Source organism: Watersipora subatra, chromosome 9 (genome assembly GCF_963576615.1).
Source record: "Watersipora subatra chromosome 9, tzWatSuba1.1, whole genome shotgun sequence".
NCBI lineage: Eukaryota > Metazoa > Bryozoa > Gymnolaemata > Cheilostomatida > Watersiporidae > Watersipora > Watersipora subatra.
Window position 1 is genome coordinate 61,209,763 of NC_088716.1, and position 25,361 is coordinate 61,235,123.

The window sequence follows — 25,361 nt, forward strand, 5'->3', positions numbered from 1 at the left end:
TAAACTATGGTTCACAGAATACCACAAGTGCAGGTAAACTAGGGCTCACAGTCTACAACAAGTGCAGGTAAACAAAGGTTCACAGTCTATAACAAGTGCAGGTAAACTAAGTTTCACAGTCTACAACAAGTGCAGGTAAACTAGGGTTCACAGTCTACAACAAGTGCAGGTAAACAAGGATTTACAGTCTATAACAAGTGCAGTTAAACTAAGGTTCACATTCTATAACAAGTGCAGGTAAACAAGGGTTCACAGTCTATAACAAGTGCAGATAAACTAGGGTTCACAGTCTACAACAAGTGCAGGTAAACAAGGGTTCACAGTCCATAACAAGTGCAGGTAAACTAGGTTTCACAGTCTACAACAAGTGCAGGTAAACAAGGGTTTACAGTCTATAACAAGTGCAGGTAAAGTAGGGTTCACAGCCTACAACAAGTGCAGGTAAGCTAGGGTTCACAGTCTATAACAAGTGCAGGTAAACTATGGTTCACAGCCTATAACAAGTGCGGGTTTGTTAGTGACCGGAATGGGCAGACCTAAACTATTTAGAACTTGTTGAACCTATAAAGGAGCATGAAAAATAGAGAATTTTTTTATTATAAACATATTTTTAATCTCAAACTGCAACACTTTAAAATATATTGAAAGTTAAAGGATTGAGAATATTTCTTGTATTTTTACAAACTCATCTTTTCATCAAATTTTACTGTTTAGGTTAGTGTTTACTTTATTTTCAGTCATGCAGCTTAGATACACAGATGCATCATAACATAGTCTATATGCAAATCTCTAGTGTGACACACAATAACTAATTCACGTGAAACTTTTGTACTCATCTGACACAATTGTGTAGTAGGGTTGTAGATGTCGCGGTGCATGTCACACTGCTAATAGTTCTGTGAAACATTGGTGACTAGCTTGGCAGCCTTTGAGGTAATTGATTAAACTCTTTTCAGATCACAGAGGCCAAGGTTATTGCATCTGCGTACTAAGCCTAAGCATAGGATTGATACATTTTGAATATGCCATCAATATAATTAACAAATGAGTTCACAAATACAAACAGAAAACATTCTTAGAATTTTAACAAAAATATAGATTTACAAGTATTTTTGACACAAAGCCTTTGAGTGCATAATAAGAACAACCCAAGAGGATTTAAACTCTTGTTTATGGTGGATAACTGAGAGGAACAGAAGAGTCTCATTGTGTAAAGTCATGAAGAGTGTCTACTTAATTAGCATTTTAATAGAGTGTAAGCTTTGTTGGGCTTCCAATATCATTACAGATAGCAAGAGCACACGACTACACAAAACTCATAACTAATTTTCAACAGAAATGATAAAGTATCTTTAAATGGAGCTGCAGAAAGTTTATGCTTATACAGAAAGTAATCCTAAAAGCGATGATATTAAATATAAACAGCTTGTATGCATCACAAAGATTATAAGATAATTTAAAAATGTTATATTTTTATGTATTTGCTGTACTTAATATAAAAAAGTAGTTAGTAAAAATTAGTAAAAATGCTTATAGGCATGATTGCCAATGACACAATTGTAAACAATATAGAATGGTACGTGATTTAACAAAACATATATATATTGTTGTTATTCCAATTTATTAGTATACATGTAGATTAAATTATTCTACCACTTTGTTTATAACTGCCAAAAAATAAACATTCATCAATGCTAAATTAAGTAAAAATAATTTACACAACAGAAAAACAGTTTATGGCAGCTTGTAAAAACTGAGGAGCAACAAGTGTTCAAGGACATACTCAGTGCCGCGCAGTAAATATGAGATCGTAAGGAGGGGGTGCTCGAGCAGCCGTATCATTTGGATCTGCCTTGTCTGTCATAGTCACACCTTCTGGGAGGCAAACATCAAACCTTTGCAGAAATGTAACAAAGAATATGAAGAACTCCATTTTAGCGAGACTTTCTCCAGGGCAGACCCTTCTTCCTAGCAACAGAGACTTGGCTGTTATTATCAAGTTCAGTTAATAAATGAGCAATGAGAAGGTTTTCCAAGCATCATCATTTACCTAATCCAAAGGGAATCGTCCTCTGCTTCTTCAGAGCTATGTCTCCTGTCAGGTATCTCTCTGGTTTAAACTTTGTTGGTTCCTCAAAGACTGCCTCATCATTTAGGACAGATGTCATGTTGAGCATGAGTTCTGCACCAGCTGGGATTGTCTAAATTGTGGGACGATAGTAATTAGTCCCTCAATACCAGAGTGTGCTGCTAAGGATGAGAAGCTATGCACAGGTATAAAACTTGGTGACCTTTTAAAAGCAACTACAGTAGACATTTTTACCTTTAGTGACAAAGAGTCGGCATAAAACCTCTGTCTGTATACATGAGTTGGAAAAACAAATTTCATGTAAAAAACTGAACCTACTGCTATTAAGGTCATTAATGCGGTTTAGCTGCTACAGGGAATGTGTGCCTGAGGGCAGACAACTACTATCAGTGCTGTGTAGTTACTCAGACAGCATTATTAAACATACTATGCTGCAGGTAATAATTGAAAATTTCTAGAAGACATTTGATTGGTCATTCAATATAAATTGTTAAGAGTTTCCACAGGCAAGTATTACATACAATATTGTATATCTGCTTATTTATGTAGATATAACACATGTGGAAAATCAAGGTTTAATTTGAATGCCAACCATACAAATTTAATGTTTAGCCAACAAAATACATCATTCAGTAACTTGAGTAAAAAACATTGTTATTCAAAGGTTGAAAGGCCAATGATAAAACTTAAGCTATAATTGTTCTCATAGCCCACTGGCTTTACTTTATATTTAATGGATATTTTAGAATAAGTATGGGTGGACACTCTCCCGCCCCTAATAGACCATGAATATGTATCAAGTCTAGATATTTTTCATTCCAAGTACATGACTACGTTTAAACTAGTATTTGAAAGTTAAGCTACTCATGAAAGTGACTTGATAACTATACTTACAGAACTCAAGAACTTGAAGAACTTGAAAAAATTGAAAAACTTAAAGAGCTCTGACTCAAGGAATTGGCACTCAAGCTATTTAATTTGAATTTAGTTTCTCTGGCTATGAAAGTTCTCACCATTCCATCGATGACCATCTCTTTGTCAGCCACATGGGGCAAAGCAACATGAGCGATGTTTCCCTTTCTAAGACACTCCAAGAGCACTGCGTCAGTGTATGGCAGGCTCACTCTATCTTTACCGGTAACGTGTCTAGACTGGCCTGCAGCAAATATGGGTATTGAACAAGATAATCTATAGAAATATTACAGCCTGCATGACGTTCTCTCTCAGCCTTGAAAGATTGTAACTAATAGCTAATCATACGATAACCACTGGTTGCTAATGTAGTCTTATAGCCCACATAGGTTGTATTTAATACGATTTTCAAACCACAAATCTAGCGTAATGGAACAAATAAAAATACCTCTACATGATTATTGATGAGATTTGAATGTGCTATGATAGGTAAGACTGAATGTAATGCTATGATAGGTAAAACTGTATGTAATGCTATGGTACATAAGACTGTATGTAATGCTATGGTACGTAAGACTGTATGTAATGCTATGGTACGTAAGACGGTACGTAATGCTATGGTACATAAGACTGTATGTAATGCTATGGTAGGTAAGACTGTATGTAATGCTATGGTATGTAAGACTGTATGTACTGCTATGGTACGTAAGACGGTACGTAATGCTATGGTACGTAAGACTGTATGTAATGCTATGGTAGGTAAGGCTGTATGTAATGCTATGGTACGTAAGACTGTACGTAATGCTTTGGTACGTAAGACTGTATGTAATGCTATGGTACGTAAGACTGTACGTAATGCTATGGTACGTAAGACTGTATGTAATGCTATGGTATGTAAAACTGTATGTACTGCTATGGTACGTAAGACGGTACATAATGCTATGGTAGGTAAAACTGTATATAATGCTTTGGTAGGTACAACTGTAAGAACTCTGTAAACTAAAAAATAATAACTCTTAATCTTAGACAGTTTAACACCTGAGAAGAATTAAATATTTGTGTATTTGCTACAGGATTGTCTAATGCATTTACAGTGTAGACCACAGCTCCAACAACACACGCTACTCGTTGACACGCTTTTGTCAAATTACATTTAACGCTGTTGCTTACCAATTACATCATCGACCTCTTCCATAACTCTCTTTTTCACGTCTGGGTGGAGACACATGTAGAGTAAAGCCTATCTCATTGCGGTAGCTGTTGTCTCTGCTCCAGCTATGAACAGGTGTATAGCAACCTGCACAGCATTGTCGTCTGTAATGTAAGATATATGTTTAGTATGGCTGACACTTAGGTACCTGACTAAACTGGTAAAGACTTAGCTCTACAGATTCAGTATACGAGCAAAAAGCAACTGTTAGTAATTGTTATGATATGTGTGCGATGTCTCAGATACAGGGATCCAGACTTTAGCACAATATTTTGAGCATAAAAAGGTTTGAATCCTTAAAAAAAGGCTATCAGAAATCAGTAAAGCCAGCACACTGCCAGCCCCATGTTAACACTAGTAACAAACTCTTATAGAAGATTATACTAGTTTGTAGTATTTACTGACTAGGAATGGCATAGATTAGGCTTTTAGACAAATAAAATCTTCCCACGAGCAAACGAGCGGAGCGATGTGTGCGAGTTTTTATGATAAACGCATGTGCACACAACTTGCGAAAATTATTCATCAACAATGAGACGAACCCTTGGCTAGAAATTTCATCAACAAATTTAGGCATTGGAATGTAAAGTCATTAAAGTATAATAACGATTCAAAACACATTTAAACTTATTTAAATATGTTACCAAGTCTTTGTAAACCGTCGGTATTATCTTTAAACTTACCCATCTGATCGGATTATACACAAATAGACAGATTTATTTGAACGAAAATTGTCACAAAAAGCTTGAAAAGCTCGGTTTAATAAAAGTTGAGACCGAAAATTGAAACGCCAATAAAGCCGTGCGACCGATTGTAGAACTATTTAGTAGTGCGTTTTTCACGAGAAAACCGTGTTCATTTCACCAGTCTATGGTGCTGTTTACTTGTAATCGAATTTATTCGAAGGTTTTTGTAATAAACGTAGACCGTTTGAGGCGTAGACCGATTTACAGGTACGAAATTGTGGTACACCGTTTATCAGCCTATGTTTTTTGTCCAATCACCGAAGGTTTCATTATTTAAAACGTTAGCCGAAATTCTTTACAACTTACGTACCAGCTAGGGCAGAACTACAACGCCCGTTTATGACGATAACATTTTTTTTTATTTTGCTGCAGTTTTATACGCGTGAATGCTCCTACTGGCTTTCTGTTAAAGATCGCTTATCAAAACCATTCTACATTCAACACAACCAACTTTCAAACTGTGTATAGTACATAGTTTACATACATTACAGTAAATTAGGCCTACAGCTTTATAACACTTTTATAACAGCTTTTATTTTGCTGCAGTTTGCAGAAATCTTCGAGACGCGTGAACGCTCATAGGTTTTCTATTATTGCTGTATTACTATATTAACAATATTGGTTATTTTAATAATATCAGTGCATTTTACTTATAATATTGGCCAACATTGCATTTCTCCTATTGCAAGGGAGAGATATAAACGTGTAATATTTTCCTTTCATTGTTTTTGTTTGTCATGACCAAACACTTTTTAAATAAATTTTCTAAAAACCTATATAAATACCACAACTTCTCGATATTGCTACCTATGACGTTTTGAAATGTAAACAAAATTGTGTATTGGTTTTCTATTATTACTATATTAATAAAATTGATTATTCTAAGAATATCAGTGCATTTTACTTCTAATATCGGCCAATATTGCATTTCTCCTATTGCAGGGGGAAAATATAAACATCTTTTCCATTCATTATTGCTTATTGTTGTATATAATAACACCCACACCCAGTACATTACAGCTACCATTGCAGTTATCCTATTGCACTGCAGAGCCATTTGATTGCTAATATTGCATTTCTCAACCATCAGTACCCTTTATTTTTTTGCCAATATCTCTGGCCATCTCTTTGGTCGTGGGCTGTATGACAGTGGAATTTCTAGTATTATTATTGCGTTAGAAGATGTAGCTCCGTGCATTACAAAAGGAGGAAAACTGATAATCGACTAGAACCCTGAATCGGTCTTTATTTTGTGTCAGGAGTTAACTACCCTTGCTGTCATAAAGTCATGTATGTAGGCACCTATCCAGCCTTATATTATGTATGAATATTGGTTTTTTCTGTTATGTTAATTTTTCCTTAGAGAGAAGTTCTGCTTTCAAGGGTGTCCACTTGTCCTTCCCATTTTGTTATCCAGTAGTTTCACAGCCAACAACAACTCTACTGTTTGATTATGATGACCAGAAGTAGGAGTGGGCAAACACTACTGTAACACGTGAACATGTTTCCTTTACTTTGCACTAGATTAAGGCTTTCAACTGTCTTTAAAGGTGAACTTCCACAAATTATTAATATTTTTCTATCATCTGCAATAGTTTTTGATATTTGAGGTGATCTGACTGCCAGGATATTTCAAGAATAAAATTAATAAAACTTGATCGCAGTTAAAATGCTCAGAGGACAAATACGAGCAAAATGATGTCACCAGTTTTTATAGTTGATATCAGTTATTTCGTTTAAGTGGCAACGTTACACATTTTTATTCTGTTGGTTTTTTAGCAACGATAGAGATCACAATCACACTTTAACTTGATCTAAGCGTTTTAACCGCAATCGAGTTTTGTTGATTTGAATTTTGAAACATCCTGGCAGTCAGATCATCTCAAACATCAAAAGTAATCACAAATGATAGAAAATATTGATACTTTCTGATAAAATCTACTAAATATTGGGTCAGTTTATCCTCTAAAATTGGCTACATTAGTGCATGTACTAGTACACCTACTATTAGTGCATGAGCTAGTACACCTAATATTAGTACAAGAACTAGTACACCTACTATTAGTGCATGTACTAGTACACCTACTATTAGTGCATGAACTAGTACACCTACTATTAGTGCATGAACTAGTACACCTACTATTACTGCATGAACTAGTACACCTACTATTAGTGCATGAACTAGTACACCTACTATTAGTGCATGTACTAGTACACCTACTATTAGTGCATGAACTAGTACACCTACTATTAGTGCATGAACTAGTACACCTACTATTAGTGCACGTACTAGTACACCTACTATTAGTACAAGAACTAGTACACCTACTATTAGTGCATGTACTAGTACACCTATACTATTAGTACATGAACTAGTACACCTACTATTAGTGCATGAACTAGTACACCTACTATTAGTGCATCAACTAGTACACCTACTATTAGTGTATGTACTAGTACACCTACTATTAGTACATGAACTAGTACACCTAATATTAGAGCATGAACTAGTACACTTACTATGTTACTTTGACTCCAAAACCTACCTGAGAAAAAGGTTTTATTTGTGCCATCTGCCGCCTCCGAATGTATCAGGTACCGGTCTGTCAGGTCACGTGGGTGGTCTCGGTCGAGGGTCGCTTTGTGGGCATCAATGTATTTCTGCAGAGTTGGCTGCAGGACTGTGCTAGCAAGGTACTTCTCTCTTTCTATGGCTGATTTGACAAACAAGGAACCGAATGGAAGATTTTCTATCATACCCACTTTAAAAGCGACAGCAACACCTTCATTCGCGGCGGCTGCCAATTGATTAAACTCCTCATCATCGTACTCGAACCGCCGGGCATAAAGCATCTGTGAGATTACATTAGAGGTGTCCTGGTTAAGGTTATGTGCGATGTCGAAGGGCTTGCCGAGGTTTGGTAGTAGGAAGTGTTTGATGTAGAGTTCGACTTCCTCTAAAATCTTTGGTTCCAGAACTGCTTTACCCATTCCTTCCTCTCTGAGGGTGCTGATGGCAAATGATCTTAGAGTTTTCCAGTGAGGGAATGGAGCCCATATTAGACCTGAATTCATAGACACAGCATTAGTTATGACCTATCTTATTACAGGAAACATTGGCTTGGCAGAAGTTAAAAAAGAAAAACTGGTTTATTTTGGGGATTTTTCAGAGTTGCCAACAGTCATATGCCAGGAGTCCTAATACCTTTGACTTTTTATTGATTGACCTCTCATATTCTGACAGCCAACCTTTAAACCAATGATACAAAAAAGCTGCCAACAAACTAAAGTACTATGTTATATTGTTATTACATTGATAAAAGAAATGCTGAACATCTCTGGTCTAACAAGCTTTTATGTGATTTGATCATTCAGCTGGCTTTCTTAAAGGTTGACTTGCAACAAAATTCACATTAAAGTTATTTGTTATCAAAAGATTCACCATGTCTTACTCAGTTGTGTTGTAGGTGCCAAATATGTGGAAAGGTGATTACAAGCTCTTAAAAGCTCAAAAACGAACAGAAAATTGCAGCCACACGAGACCGCCGTAGTTTGGATTCCCTTTCCAAAACGCCTCAAATGTGACGTAGTTGTGAGAGATGGTTTCTTTTTACACTTTCATGCAACCTTGTTCGTCAAAATATTTTCACAAATATACTTCACGCATTCAATAAAACCATGTCTATTGTTTTTATGCGTCTGTTTTATCGTCGTCATAATGCTGTCACTTTTAGCAGTGATATCCTATAACTTACCGTAAAAATTCGTTTAATTTTTTAGCCTTAGCTTGAAGGAGTACATATCATTGTCTGATAATCATGACGAGCCTGTTGGTCACTTGTGATAATAGAAAAGTGCTGCAGAAATTATTTGCAAAGTATTGGATCACATGATCAGACTACGACTTGCCGATTAGACCAGGCCGAAACAAAACTGTAAAGTAGCGACCATCTATATTTGATACGGGGTCTTCGGTAAAACCCGAAGTGTTTGTCATAAACTAGCGCTACGATAAGTTTTATATTGAGCTTTTTATTGGCCTTTCAATTCACGTGAGAACATCCCGTGACAAGACGATAACCAAATTTCATGGCTACGTCATCGAAATAAAGAGATTCCAATCTTCGGCAGCTTTTCGTTTTTGAGCTTTTAAGAGCTTGTAATCACATTTCCACACGTTTGGCACTTACAACACATCAGAGTAAGATATGGTGAATCTTATGATACCAAATAACTGTAATGTGAATTTTATTGCAAGTCAACCTTTAAGCAAAGCAGGGCAAGGCAGCTGTGAATGTATATCAATTAGCCAGAGAGGTCGCTGCAACCTGCCATGCCTATTTCTATTATAAGATATAAGGCCTTGAAGCTGAGGTCATCACACGCTGGAAGTTAGCGCTACTATTCATGAGTTTGTTAGCACAGGTTCAGTTAAACATTATATTGATGTTTTGGTTATAATGAGGGCTGCAATGGTCTATTGTGGCTTCCATAGGAGATCAGACAAAAACATGGTTCAAAAGTCGCAAGAATAAAATAGGATAATTAAATGCCTTGTCTCCGGCTTTTGTTCACCCTTGAGTTTATCGGCAGCTGACCTGTACGCCGATCGACAGCAGTTTCAACGTTAGACAGTCGATAACCATCATGCTAGGTACTGTCTCCGCTTTTTTGGGAGCCATAAGCTCAGTTAAAATACTTGAGAGTCTGAACGAGCTCAAGGAATTTGAGTTGAAGTTTGTCAAACTTGGTCGATGTGAGCTAATGAATTGCTAGATGGATTTATGCAGCAGCCTTCTACTCATGTCTAGTATGTGAAACTAACTAATGCCTTTTAACTAATAAAAAATTGGTACCGTAAATCTTTGTGTATAAGCCACCACCATGAATGGGACACACCCAAAACATTAAAGGCTTTTTTTGAGTTACAGGTATAAGTGGTATCCGCCATTTTTCCATTCATTTTCCAAGCTCAGTTTAAGCTAGCCGCATGAGCCATTCACCAAGTCTATTGGCTCTGTCTGTCGTCACACGCACGCCTTGGCTGGCGAGGTGGCAATCGACCAATGAGGGTTCTCTCCTTTGCGAAGAACAGCAAACAGCAGTGAACAAGTACCAAATTAGCAAACACATTCTGTAACTCATGTAATTTTTTAAAAGCAAAATATGACTCGGTGTTCAAATTGAAAGCTGTGAATATAGTTTGAAAACTACTAACCGAAATGCTTCTACAGTTTTTGGCATCAATGAAAAGCAGCCCGACGAGTGGAATCAAGTGCTGGAGATGTCACATGACAGTGACCATGATGAATGACCTCACTACATCAGTGTAAGTACTGGACAATTCTTAGCATTTTATTGTTGAATAAACGACTTTTAGCATTTGCACACTCTAAAAGGTACCTAACCCTGAACGTAGTCAGAAGTTTACAGATTTAAATTTTAGGCTGTGTTTCTTAGCCGTACCGCAGAGTTGCAAACAGCATTTTAGGTTCACAGGTGCGGTTTAAACATAAAAGAGTTACCATTTATGGTAACTCTTTTCATGTGAGTCTTAACTTTCAGACTGTTTTGATTTACACACATGTTTGCCTCTACATAGAGAGCGCTGTACACATTGAATCAGCACCTTGTTTAGACTCTGTGTATTAGTATGAAACTTTTCACTGTAATATAGATCAATGTAGTAGCAATGTTGTAGCAGTGCTGTAGCAATGTTGTAGCAATGTTGTAGCAATGTTGCAGTAACGTTGTAGCAATGTTGCAGCAATATTGCAGCAATGTTGTAGCCATGTTGTAGCAATGCTGTAGCAATGTTGTAGCAATGTTGTAGCAATGTTGCAGCAATGTTGGAGCAATTCTGTAGCAAGGATGTAGCAATGTTGTAGCAATGTTGCAGGTTCACTTGCAATAGAATAATAGACTGGAGCTGGACATGAGCAATTACTCAGCAAAAACTTTGCTTGCTGCTTTCCGTCTAAAACTTCTAGAGATGATCAATCTTGTGCTTGCATAAGCTGACTCATGCTTTCAATGTGACCTTTATATGTATTAGGTGATTGGTACTGACCTGGGGTGTCTGCCATTAGTTTTTTTAGGTAGGAACTGAGGGTAGTGACAGCACGGTTGCTCGTGTAGTCAGCATTCTTTACTACAAGGTTTCTTATTCCCTCGTACCCAGAGACAACGACTCTTTTACCACCGGCTAACTCAATGCTGTAAACCTAAGAACAGCGCAGAAGAACTGTATGGTCAATAAGTAAATAGTAAATAAAAAGTTTTTAGATGTTTAGGCTTTTATATCAAAGGTAATGCCAATAGAAATAGGGAAAGGGAAGGAACTTCTCATCTATCACTGACAAGGGCATTTGACAAAATATTTTGATACCAGAGAATGATCGACATCAAACATCTTTTATTTATATTATATGCTTTGCGCAATGCATATAACAAAACTTAAGATACCATATTTAATGAAGATATTTGTTTCACTATCATAAGGTAACAACCACTTTTATTGAGGACATCTTACAAAGGCAGAGCAAATGGTAAACAATGAGGCATGGTGAACTTCTGACAGTGCTGTCTAGCTTTAATCCTAACCATTACTAACATGATGAGTTGCGATGAGCGGAAGATACTTTATATGAACTTACATTGCCATACTTTTTCCTGTAGTACTCTGAGAAGTCTGTGAAGGAGCCGGCTCTAAACAATTGTGGCAGATTCCCTATTATCGGAAAAATGAATGGTCCAGGAGGATAAGATTTATCTCCCCTCCTAAGTAGGTAATAGAGAACTAGCAATGTGGCAGTGCCAATCAGAAAGGTAGTTGCATCCATCAGGATAATATTTCACGACTATAAATAAAAGGAGTTTACTAAAACAGGCTGCGAAATCAGCCTGAAGTCACAATATGTACTGTAAGGTTCAAATCTGCTATTCGGAATACTGACTTGTACCCTTGAAAGTTTTACGGGAAGATTGGAAAAACTCATGGCACACAGCAGCTCCGTTTTATGCTGCTTATCCCAGATATTATTTTTGTGAGCTGATTGAAATCTGAGCAGCCCCAACCAACTATAGCTTTTAGAAATTTTTTAAATTAATGACAAATTCATGAGATTAACTTCCAGGAATAAACTGTTCAAATTCAACAAAATATTTCTGTAACTGCCCTACCAGAGACATCGTGGAGTTTCAAACGGGTGTCATTTGTTAAGATAATTTTATTTGCTGTTATAGACGTGAACACCGTAAAACTACAAACTATAATATAAAAATAAAGATAAATAAAGCAAACGAGAATGCTATATGATAACAAGAATACATATAATATCAATATGACATCAAATGTTTATAACAATATTTAAAGAACCTTTTAAAAAGTCAAACATTGAATAAAAACATGAATTAATAATGAGTACATACCTCTATCACCTAATCCAAGAAAGAGTTAAAATGTGGTTGAGTAAATATGTATAAGTATGTCTCTATGGGTGAATATTAAAAAAACAGTAATAGTAAGCGAACAGAAACAGAAATTCTGTACAACCTCATTCTCTGAGGCCTTAGACTGAAATGCCAAGCAAGATAAAGCCCATGCTAAAAACAAAAAGGAAAATGGTGATTCAGAGTATATTGCAATTGTGAAGACACCCTCAGCGGTTTAGCAAAGTAATAAACTCTATGTGGCTGTGGTAGCTGTTCCGGTGTAAAAGGCTCACTAATGTTCTTGTAATATGGGAGTATATGGCTATTTTAAAAACAAGGTGATTAAAGCAGTGAGCACATTAGGTCATGACCTGACTGGCAACGATGCGACAATGGACAAGCGACCATCAATGGCAAGATGAAATTTTACAATGAACCTAACACTCCCACCTAAAATTTCATTTTCATTTTAGCAATGGTTATTATTCTGTCAGTTTTTAGTCATTTTCAGCCTCTATGATTGTGATGACTTCGAGAAAGGTCGGACTAGATATTTACCAGAGTGGTGAGGGTTGTTACGGTTGCCTAAGAGTATCCTTACAGATCTAGTGTGCCCATCAGTTGAGCTAATGCATTCTGTGATTTTACTTCTAATCCACTGATTTCTATGTGCATCATCGTCTTTGATGATGACAAAGTTGCCAATCTTTGCATCAGATTTTCCTGTAACCAATTTTTGGCGGGCCTGAAGGTAAGTCAGGTATTCATTTCGCCAACGTTTCCAAAATTCGTTGGCTAGAAACTGAACTGACCGCCATTGCTTTCGGCTATATATATCAGCATCACCAAACTCACTAGGTGGAGGCAGTATGATATCTGACTTCATGGTCAGTAATTGATTTGGAGAAAGTGGTATGTCTTCCTCTGTGACAACGAAAAGAGGTCGTGAATTTATGATGGCCATAGTTTCATAGAGTAGGGTTCGAAGAACACTTGTGTCCAACTTTCCACCGTGACTTCTCATCAATGACCGTAGGTCCTTTTTGGCAGTTTTTATCATCCACTCCCAAGTACCGCCCATGTGGCTAGCATTGGGAAGGTTTAACTTGAATTCTAGGAGTCCTGCTCTGCTCAATTCTAAAATGGCACCAATCAAATTTGTCCTCTGGTCACACCAGATTTCCCGGATAGGACCACGAATAGCCATGGCATTGCGTGTGCCATTAATAAATGCTGAGGTCGTTAGGTCATCCAGTAATTCAATGTGAACTGCTCGGCTGGCAAGGCAGGTGATCATCAGGCCGTACCTCTTTAGCTCTGTTCCCCTGCCTTTTACTAAGAATGGTTCAAAGCAGTCGACTCCACAATAGTTAAAAGGGGGCGACGACTCGGACCTTTCTTGTGGCAGAGAGGACATCTGGGGAATAACTGGTTTAGCCCGATGTAGCCGGCAGATCACACATTTGTGAATTAAAGAAGCGACTAAAGCTCTGGCTCTAACAATCCAGTAGCCTGAAGATCTCATTTTAGCAAGAGTGAGTCCTCTTCCCTGATGGGCTACTTGCTCATGGAAATGTCGAAGAATGATCCTTGTGAAGTGGCTATCCTTTGAAAGGATTTTTGGTTCTTCTGTTTGTAATCTAGGCTGGTACTATGTTTGAGGCGACCTCCAACTCTCATAACTCCACTTTCATCAAGAAAGGGATTCAAGTTGAAAATCTTACTGCCTCGACCTATTTGCTTTTGAGTCAGCATGGGTCCAAGTTCGGGAAAATGTTCCTGCTGAGAAGATTTGACAAGGTAGGTGATTGCTGCATTGGGATCAAGTGACTTCCTTTTCAAAGTGCTTTGTTTGCTGAAGAAAACATTGGCTATCTTGGAAGCCCTTGTCCAGGAGGAACAAACATGAAGCGCTTGATAGAGCGTCCTGTGAGGAGGGTTATGTGTAGTAGTTGTCAATGACTTGACCTCGAGGTCCTCAGAGCTAACTTGAGGTGTCACTTGCTGAGGAATGACCAGCGGCTCGTGATGGAGAAATTCTGGGCCAGTGAACCAAGTGCGTGAGGGTTTCGTTCCCTGGCGTACTGTAAGCCCTCTAGAGGCATGGTCGACAGGGTTGATAGAAGTAGGTATATAGAACTACCTTTCTACATCAGTGAGTTCCCTTATCTGTTGAATCCGGTTGGTAACATAAACATGGAATTTCTTAGAAGTGTTTTTTAGATATCCCAAAACGATTTTGGAATCTGTCCAGAATACCTCTGAAACCTCCATATCTAGTTCTAATTTGATGAGCTTAGCTGTCTGGGCTGCTGTTACTGTAGCCTGGAGTTCTAGACGAGGGATATTAGTTCGCTTAAGTGGTGCTACGCAAGCTTTGCTCATGAGAAGAGAGCAATAGACTCGATCACTTGCATTCACAAGACGTAGGTAGCTTACTGATGCGTAACCAGAAGTACTTGCATCACAGAAGTGATGAATCTCTGCAGTTTTGATTACACCAAAGTTGGCTGGCTTGTAGCACCTACTGATGTTTACAGTTGACAGGTACGGCAATGAAAACTTCCACTCCTTCTACTGTGTCAATATTTCATCATTCAAAGGGCTATCCCAAGCTGCTGACATCTTACACATGTCTTGGAGGATGTTCTTTCCTTGGAGAATGAATGGTGACAGGTAGCCAAGAGGATCGTAGATGGATGCTATCATGGATCGTACACCTCTACGGGTGTTGGGACCTGCTTTCAGATCTGAACTGAATTGAAAACTATTTGTTTTTAGTGACCAGATGAGCCCCAATGTCCTTTCAAGAAACTGAGAAATTATATCTGGTTCTAGTAGTTGAATGTCTTGTAGGTTCCTCTCAGACTCTGGGAAGGCTTGGAGAAAGTCGGCAGAGTTTGAGGAAAATTTGTGCAGTCTTAGATTCCTTTCTTTGCAGACGGCTATGGCATCATGTATCATTGCTTTAGCTGCCTCACTGTCTGGCACACTGGTGAGGCCATCATCAACATAAAAATCTTTCTTTATGGAATGCTTAGCGGAATCGTTTTCATTAAGACTCATGTTGCATAAGGCCCTTAAGCAAAATGTGGCACAGGTTGAAGAAGAGGCAGCTCCGAAAAGATGCACCTTCATTCTATAAACTACAATGTCACCTTGAGAGTCAAACCACAAAAACCTTAGGAAGTCTCTGTGTCTGTCAGTGACACGGAACTGATGGAACATACGACTGATGTCACATGCCAGTTCTACATGTTCTTTACGTAACCTCAATAAATGCCTATCAGGCTGTTAAGTTGATCTGGTCCTTGAAGTAGGTGGTCATTGAGACACATACCTCCCACCGTGGCTGACCCATTGAAGACAACCCTGATCTTATCAGGCTTCTTTGGGTGGTACACACCAAAGTGGGGAACGTACCACGACTTTGGATTCTCTACTTCAGATTCAGGGACCAGCTCAGCATCGCTTTGTGAGATGATGTCTTTCATGAAAGCGTAAAAATGTTCCTTGAATGTTGGGTTGGTGAACTTTTTCTGAAGTAGCTCGAATCGATTCATTGCGATGGATTTTGAACTGTTGTACCTACTAGGTTCACATTTGATTGGTAATGGCATAGTGATGTAACCATCACTGTCTTTGTGAACTTGTTCTTTCATTGAATGTAGGAAGCTTATATCCTCAATTGAAAGTGTTTTAGTTTCATCTGAAATTGTGCTTTCTAAGTCTGAGCTTAATATTTTAAGTATTTTCTTTCTGAGATCATCATCGTGTGTTTCAGGTTTCACCTTGAATGCAATGTTTGATCTGCTCAATGGGGCAGAAACGGATCTATTCACTACAACATCCACATGGTTCGCTACGACCTTTTGGTTAGTTTCTGATGTATTATTACCCATGAGTGTCCATCCTAAATTGGTCAGTCTTGCAAAAGGCTTGCGATCACCTTTTGCAATGTTTTGCCTAGAAATATACACTTGAGGTAGATTGCTACCAATAAGAAGCCCGAGTTCTAGCTTGTTGCCTTCCTCTACAGATATCAGCTCCTTGGCCAAGTGTTGCAGATGAGGCCAGTCTTGAAGGGACATAGCATTGTGAATGTCATCAGCATTACTTGGTATCTTAGATTGACTGATGCATGTTGATAGCTTGAGAACTTTTTATCTGCGGTAACCACGTACCAGGAGCCCAGGTGCAGCTTCCTTTACAGGCTTCATTCCTTCTGTGTTTGTTAGTGTACTTATGTTCATGGTCTGTGTGATTGTTTTGGCATGTAACTTGTTGAGAGGGCTTTGTGTGATAAAGGTGTGGCTAGATCCTGAGTCTAGAAGAGCGGAGACTAGGATTTCATTTTGAGGATTGTCTGATGAGGAAATGTAGACGGGTATGGTCCAAGACATAACTTGCGCTGATTTGTGCATTTTGTCTGTGCATTGGCACGCAGCAGCTTTCTCTTAATTACTGATTTTGCTTTGCTTTGAATTGTTTTTATTGCCAGAAGCGTGGTTTTGCATTTCTGAAGCAGATGTGACTGTATCATTTGTGTACATATAATGCTCGTGAAACATTGTGAGATGTTGTTTTTCACAGTTAGCCTTTTTGCAATTTGCTGGATGTTTACATTCTTTCATTCTGTGGTTTGGCTTTGCACATGCAAAGCAGAGTTTATGTTCATGAAATAGCTTTTCAATATCACCGTTTGGTAGCTTGCCTAATTTGAAGCATTCACAAATAGTATGGTTGTCTTTTTTGCAATATAAGCATGGATACGTTATGCGTTTGAGTTGATTTTTGTTTTCAATGGATTTTGTGGCACTTGCTTGAATTCTAGGGGTTTTGCTTTCAGATGTTGTAGAGTCTTTTGTTTCACTTGCTAGAAGCACAGTTGCCCTTTTGTTTGGCTTCTTGGCTTGATTATCTTTCTTGATCTTAGCAGACTTTTCTTTGTGGTTCTGAAGGGTTTTTGTCAGAGGGTTTTTGGCAACATCACATTCGCCTGATAAGAGTGTTATAAAGTCCTTCAAATGAGGAAATTTTCCATAATGTTTCCCGAGCTTGGTAGCCTTTGCTGCCAACTTTTGTGCAATCTGATGTGGGAGTTTGAGAATCAACTGCTTATTTGCAGCCTTTGAGTTCAAATCTAGTTAGGTGGAAATACAGCCAACAACAGACTCAAGAAAGTCTACAAAATCCTCTAGTTTCTCACCATCACCTGACTTGATTGCTGGCCAGCTAGTTAACTTTTCCTCATAGGCTTTAGCAATTGTTTCAGGTCTTCCAAATCTTTTGTCAAGCTTTGCTCAAGTGGCTTGGTAGGCATCCTCTGCATTATGCCTCCGGTAACTCTCTACTGTTTACAATGCTCCGCTATAACCACGTATTGGCGCAGCTTTAGCCACTTTTGACCTGGTGTAACCTTTGAGGAGTCAAATGCTTCTTCAAATGCCGCCTTCCAGTCATGGTACTGAAGAGGGTCACCATGAAAAATTGGGGGTTCCGATAGGCGCTGGCGTACAGTATTTATGGCACCTGCTAAAGTTTCAGCAAATACCTCGTGGTTAGAACTGATTGTGACTGGGGTGAGGGTAGAGGGTTGGATTGACTGGTGTCTAGTATCATATATATGGGGCGTGTCTGCTTTAACACCTGGAAGCTTAGCAAGAGAGTGTGTGTCGTGTTGTGCATTCTTTGCTGTGGTGCACTCATTCGCAATGAATCTGTCCTGACTTGGCCTTAGGAGCTCTTCGGATTTGAAATGATCATTTTGTGGGTTTGAACGTGACACTGGCTGTTGCTCAGACACATATCTAAGAACGTGTGCACTGACAGGTAAAACTGAAGCTTGTTCATGTGACTGCATAACTGGATGTGATGCTGCAGCATTCCCAGTTGAAACAGCGATGGGTGGATTATCTATTGAGGGTGGGTGAAATAATGATCTAACGCCATCTTCTTCTAGCGCTTGTGTTATCACAAGCTGCTTTGCCTCTTCGGCCTCTATTTCAGCTTGCATTTTGCATTGCTGAATGGCTTGCGACATTTGCTGTGCCTTCATTTCCAGCTCTTGCGTTTTTCTTGCAGCTGCCAACCTTTACTTCATAGCAGCAAGGTTAGCAGCTGTTTCAAGCTGCATACGAAGCATGCTAAAGCTCACCCTAAAGCTTACAGAATTGTATGACTTAGACTTGGCATTCGAAATGTATGTTTGAGTGGTTAAAGGCGCAGGCTCAGTAATTAAGAGTTCATGACTATGAGAAGCTAGTTGGTTAGCTGGTGATTGAATTGAGTGAGGACTGCTGATAGTTGGGATGTCAGCCAATAAACTAAGTGACACAACGCTCTCACTCCTTACACATTGTTTGCTCATTCATTCCAAAACTTGAGCAGCTAGATGTTCAATATCTGCTAATACTTGGTCTACTTGATTAACTAATATTCTATATGGTTTGATCTCTCTTAGCATGCTCCGCCACTGATCATGTGTTTGTTTTATGGTTTTTCTTTCTTGTTCTAATTGTGCTTGGCATCCTTCCAATTGATCATAATTCGATTGTTCTGATACAAGATCTTTTACTAGCGATTTGTGAAAAGAACCGCAATTCTCAACGAGTTGAAGTATCTGTTTAGCAACATTACCAATCGCAGTCCTACTAAACTTCTGAGATTCAACTTCAGTTTCAACATTTTTAATAATCATTTCTGGTTGAATTGTGCAATAAAAGTCTTCAGTAATTTTAGCAGCACTTGCACCTGTGGTTTGTTCAAGTGCTAGCTCTACGCTATGAAAATCTTCATTGTGATCAGATAAACTACCTTTCTTAGACATGGTTGAATTAGGATAACGTCAACTGACTTGTCAGTGTAGCGAATGAGCAATTAAAACAAGTTGAAAAGAGAAGACAATTTCGAATCTGAGTAGGGTGTAAGGTTTTAGTGCACAAGGTGATTTTGTAAACAGGGCTAAATGTTTTACAGTCTTATCCGCTGTCAATAATTTCCACAAGGCTGTATACCCTCATGCACACCGCCAAGTACCCCTTGAAAGCAAATCGGCTCTGCTAATGAAATGGCGACAGATGTCTTAAAGATGTGGTTGCGTCAAAAAGGTCGATTTAATAAAATTAAGACCATAAAAGGCTAAAACTTCAGCTACAATTTGATGCCATTTTTGTTTTTGTAGACCAACCCTGTCCAGAGATGAATTGATTGATTGAATGAGGCCCTCTTTTAAAAAGCTCACGTTCCAGCGGGTGCTTCTTTTGTGACGTCACTAGTGATACATCTGAAAAGTGATACATCGATAAATATAAGGTCGCTTCATTAGCCAGTCATCAGCACGAAATTTTTATATAGGTCGTAATAAATGTTATCACTCGTAAAACGCGTTGCCTGTGATCTCAAATTTAGGGATTTTACTTTATTATTAAGTCGCATGGACATCGATATTTACTAAATTACATGTAATTAACATCGGTACTTTAATGAATTAATTGATCGACACGTTTTATTGACGAACAACAGTAAAAATTACTGTAACATTACCGCAAAGGTGACTCCGAGTTTTCTGAACGTCAGGTGATTATAGTGCTACGGAGGAAGATAGGAGAATGGAGGTAAATTTACCTTCTACTTTGAGTCTCCTATAGATATACTGTTGAGTTTACATTCAGATTATATTTCCCTGTTTGAGGCTAAAATATAATTTCCTGCACATGCGAGATACATATGTACAGCGAGTTCTTGACAGATTCTTTTTAATCCATAGTATCTAGCAATACAATGGCTTAGATTAACGAATATACTAAAGGTAATAATTTTAGTACTCATTAATACATGTACTAATTAATCAATTTATAACTTTTTGCTATCACTAATCAGCGTTTTATAATTTTTTATCGGTTCACCTAGCTACATTTGCTTCAAATTTTCTGTGGCAGTGTTATCTAGTAAATTAGAGTTATGATTTGATTTTAGATGTTCACTTCTCATTTGTAGAAAGTGAAGAAAATCGATTGATTAAGGCAAATCTTTAACTTCCAGAACCAAAGCTTCGAATCGTTGGCTTGGCGTACTTATGCCTTTGTTAAACATTTATTCGTTTTTAAAATTACACTTGCAATCTATCTAACTCCCGATTTGAAAGCTTTCAGTAGATACACGTTAGAATGACATATCTATGAATGACATATATTTATTGCATTTGTTTTACTGATTACAGGATGTTTATGTGATCCCACCCGCCGAAGCAGCTTTGTCAGTGTGGAAACTGCCATAAATGGGAAAGAGAGACTTGAATGTGTGCTGCATAAACCATGATGTTTTGTTTGAGTTTGCTGCAGTAGATGAATTTGTTTTATTGTATCAGCTAAAACTATGTGAGTGGCCATGACTTGATAAATATTTTTAATAAAAGCTTTATGCCGAGATGAAAATTTTTTGCTTGTAAAAATTATATAATAAAATGATATTGTTGAAGATAATGCAAAACATGATTTGCAGAATATTGTATTGAATTGGATACGCTGTATGGATGTTCGCAGAACTGGAGAATGTGAGTTCAAATCCAGTTTGCAGAAGATTTCTCATCCTTAAAACTCTACCCCTATGTTTATTCTTTTCAAAGACGCATATTGCTTATTTCACTTACGGTAGTAAGAAACTAGTTTTTGGTGTGGGGGATGATATACAGCCCCACCCCCAGGATAGGCGACGAGCGTAATGTGGGCGGCGCTTTTGGGAGGCTGTATATCGTTAGTGTGGGTAGCGACAGAACTGTGCCGATACACAGACCTTATTCTACATAGTTTGCCTGACAGAATTACTGTAGACCGGTAGAATTGGTAGTCGGTATTCAAATGTTCACACAGCATTTGGAAAAAGTAAGACAAATCTTTAATTTTCATTATTTGAGGCCCCTGAAACATTCATAATAATGTATCTGTAGCTGGATTTAAAATTTTATTCTAGCCAACATGAGCAAATACAAAATAAAATATATGCCTATAGAGCCGCGTAGAACTAGACTTTTATCGCAAATAGCCGATGTGAATACGAGATATATTGACAGATATATCACGCGTGACATCATTTTGGGCAAGTCTGGGCATGTCTTTTTGGCCTGAGTGTTTTTACCGCAATCAGATTTTTTTCAATTTTAATCTTCATATATCTTGGCAATGAGATCGCCTAACACGACAAACAACAAATCAACTAATAGAGAAAAAAATGCTTTCTTTTAAGATCAACTCAAATTTGACGCAACCACATCTTTAACCACAGCTTATCCAATTCGAGTTAGATATTTGCTTGACCGCTGATGTCGTCACAATTGCAATTGCTCTGTTACAATTGTTTAAAATTCAAATTTTTGCATACAAATATACGGTAAAGACAAGATTTTCTCCAACTATTCAAATTGAGTATTCAAACTCAAATTAAACAAGTTTCTGTAAGCGATTATACCTATTTATAAAGTCAAAATTCTGAGTAACGGAATCAAACAGTGTTAAACAACTTATCTAATTAGAAGGAGATGTGGCTACTGGCTCTGTCTCTAAGCTCTGGCATCTTGGCTGCTGGCTTATTGTCGGACTGGCTCTGGCACTATCTTTTCTTCTTTGCATTAGACGTTGGATACAGTGACGTAAGAGTCTCGTGTACTTCTAGTGCGAATTGTTGTAGACTTATTATAGGTTCAGCTACAAAGTGTTCGATTTGATTTTGAGTTTAGGAGGCCTGACTTTTGGTAGTTGAAATGGCTGTTTACTTTATAATTTACTTCTTTCAAACTTAATGTTAGTGGCAGATAGTTGCGTATGGAATTGTCTGTACATGATGATTTGTTTACTTCTCCAATTGGTTAAAATAATCTGTTGATACATGTCCGCTACATGTCCATAGATTCATTGTTGTTCAGAAGTAGAAAGATTCTTTTTGGTTGGCAGAATCTTATTTTTGACTTCATACAGTAGAGTTTCACTCGGCAGCTCTTCACATGGGAAGAGTTTTACTAGGCAGCGCTTCACAAGGGAAGAGTTTTACTGTAACTGCCCTCCCAGAGACAATGTGGAGTTTCGAACGGGTGTCATTTGTTAAGATAATTTTATTTGCTGTTATAGACGCAGACACCGTAAAACTACAAATTACAATATGAAACATAAAGATAAAATGAAGAAAACAAGAATGCTATATGATAACAAGAATACATATAATATCAATATGACATCAAATGTTTATAACAATATTTAAAGAACCTTTTAAAAAGTCAAATATTGAATAAAAACATGAATTAATAATGAGTACATACCTCTATCACCTAATCCAGGAGAGAGTTAAAATGTGGTTGAGTAAATATGTATAAGTATGTCTCTATGGGTGAATATTAAAAAACAGTAATAATAAGCGAACAGAAGCAGAAATTCTGTACAACCTCATTCTCTGAGGTGTTAGACTGAAATGCCAAAAAAGATAAAGCCCATGCTAAAAACAAAAAGGAAAATGGTGATTCAAAGTATATTGCAATTGTGAAGACATGATCAGCGGTTTGGCAAAGTAATAAACTCTATGTGGCTGTGGTAGCTGTTTCGGTGTAAAAGGCTCACTAATGTAATCTTTTCGCCGTTTAGCTAAACGGCGAAAAGATATTAGATGTGCATTTTATTTAAAAGCAGTGGAAAGAAACTTTACGGTCCCTGATTTTAAAAATACTATCAAGCACCACAACACTCGACAGAAAGCAGGCCTGCTTGTGCCAACAATCCGGACAAATGCGTTTTTTAATTCTTTTTGGCCGAGAACAACTCGAGACAAGAGAGGTTTTTAGTAAAGAATTTTTGTAATAAAAGAGTTCCCACACCTTTCCTTCTTTCTAGAAAGGTGTAGTGGGAAAATTTTAGATTATACTATATTATAATGTTCTTGTAGTATGGAAGTATATGGCTATTTTAAAAACAAGGTGATTAAAGCAGTGAGCACATTAGGTCATGACCTGACTGGCAACGATGCGACAATGGACAAGCGGCCATCAATGGCAAGATAAAATTTTACAATGAACAAAGAACCTTACAATTTTATTGAGAAAAGGTACCGTACGCTATTTCTGCTCCAGTCACCTGTCTGAGGTTGACAAACTCTACTTATAGCGACACAGAAAGACAGGTCACATAATCTATTGATAATCCAGTAGCTGTTCCATTGAAAAGCAAATAATCCAGTAGCTCGCTGTAAGACTCACTCCAGCGATGTCGTCCTTGTTTTCTCAGCACTTCTGTGTAGCAGCGTAAGAGTTATTCCAAATGACCGACATCGGGATACAAGCGTGTCTGAGAGTAGAGTCGAGTACAGGTGCACTAGCCAGCTCTATGAGGGTGCATTGGTAGTTCACACTAGCCAGGCATGACAATCCTGACAGTTAATCAATAGCTTCAGCCATATATATAGTAAGCCCTACTATATCTATGGGTTTACTATATATATATGGCTTCAGCCCATGCTTCTATGCAAACTCATTAACTGGTCTTGGCAGGTGCTAAGGTTAGCTTTGATATTAGCCTTTCAAATGGTTTGTAGCTAGGTGGCCTTCAAGTACAATAGCTTGTTTTGTTTGGAATGTTGATTTTAACGTGCATATGCAACAAATCTCCAAGGTATGTTGATGAGAGCTCACTCTGCAGCAGCCAAAATTCTTCAGTGGCATGCCCAGGGACTAGTGCTGCCCAAGGACTAGTGCTGCCCAGGGACTAGTGCTGCACACAACTAACGGAACCCTTTCTTGCTCAAACTAAAGTAAAGTTTGCATCTACAAAGTTGTCAGTTTTATCACGGTTTTAGCTCACTGATATAGATCAATAAAGTTAGCTTTATCACAGGTTTAGCTCACTGATAAAAGATCAATGGAGTAAGCTCCATCACGGGTTTGACTCAGTGATAGAGGTCAATGGAGATTCTTAAGAGTTGGCCAAATGACATACTAACTTGAGCATAAACTTTTGCATTAGTCGTTGGGGTTATTCATGCTCAATTTAGTTCATCCAGGGCAGGCTGTAGCTCTCGATTAATAAAAAACCTTTTTTAACAGAATTCAGAAAGAAGACAACAAGTTAAATCTAAAACTTATAATAGTTGACTCGAGGGTAAGTTTTTGAGTTTGTCTCTAACTCTTGTAACCAATCCTTACGAACCTTGGTTGCTGAAGTTGAGACTATGTACCACCTCGGAAACTTTGATTACATTTATGAAGCCAGCTGTGACTCAGCAGTGCTCGTTAGTGCCCACTACTGTCAGTACTTGTTGGTGCCCACTACTGCCAGTACTCGTTGGTGCCCACTACTGCCAGTGCTCGTTGGTGCCCACTACTGCCAGCGCTCGAAGGTGCCCACTACTGTCAGTACTCGTTGGTGCCCACTACTGCCAGTGCTCGTTGGTGCCCACTACTGCCAGTACTCATTGGTGCCCACTACTGCCAGTACTCGCCATTTCTTGCTAATACCAGTGTCTACCAGTGCCAGCATCAACCAATACCTACGGATCTCATTAATGCCCATCAGTGTCAGCATCCACCGGTTCCTCACCCCAGTACCTACCAATACCAGTGCCCGCCATCGGCTTAAACTAATTTAGTACTTGCCCACCATTGGCTACTAATACGACCCACTACTACATGCTGGGGTAAATTGCCTGCTAAACTGATAAAAATAGAATTGCAAATACATGTATATGTACTACGCCTGTGGCAATGTAACCTTTTCACTCTAACGACTAATCACACTGCAACAGCATTACTGCAACAAAGAATGGGACAAGGCTCTGTGAGTTATGACCACACAGCGCTTTTTATTATCAACATGAACAAAATGCTTTTATTCTCCAGACAATATGTATGGGATGATGTTTTGAACCACAAGTTTATGATACGAATAGTTTTTCAACATTGATAGTTCCTATATAATACGATGCAGTGTCACTATGA

The 25,361-nt window shown here is 38.1% G+C and overlaps 2 protein-coding genes and 1 pseudogene across 2 annotated transcripts; all 3 read right to left on the minus strand.

Moving 5' to 3' along the window:
* Nucleotides 1–1,541: 1,541 nt before the first annotated feature.
* LOC137405321 (cytochrome P450 2D20-like) lies at nucleotides 1,542–23,811 on the minus strand (annotated as a pseudogene).
* LOC137405322 (uncharacterized) lies at nucleotides 12,906–13,916 on the minus strand. Its single transcript, XM_068091550.1, has one exon. It carries the CDS (start codon nucleotides 13,914–13,916, stop codon nucleotides 12,906–12,908), a length of 1,011 nt encoding a protein of 336 aa, XP_067947651.1.
* On the minus strand, nucleotides 14,966–15,529 carry LOC137405323 (uncharacterized). Its single transcript, XM_068091551.1, has one exon. It carries the CDS (start codon nucleotides 15,527–15,529, stop codon nucleotides 14,966–14,968), a length of 564 nt encoding a protein of 187 aa, XP_067947652.1.
* Nucleotides 23,812–25,361: the final 1,550 nt, after the last annotated feature.

Bases quoted from the DNA above. Each gene is read 5' to 3' on its own strand.
- LOC137405322 (XM_068091550.1), bottom strand. From the start codon at position 13,916: ATGAGATCTTCAGGCTACTGGATTGTTAGAGCCAGAGCTTTAGTCGCT.
- LOC137405323 (XM_068091551.1), bottom strand. From the start codon at position 15,529: ATGAAGGTGCATCTTTTCGGAGCTGCCTCTTCTTCAACCTGTGCCACA.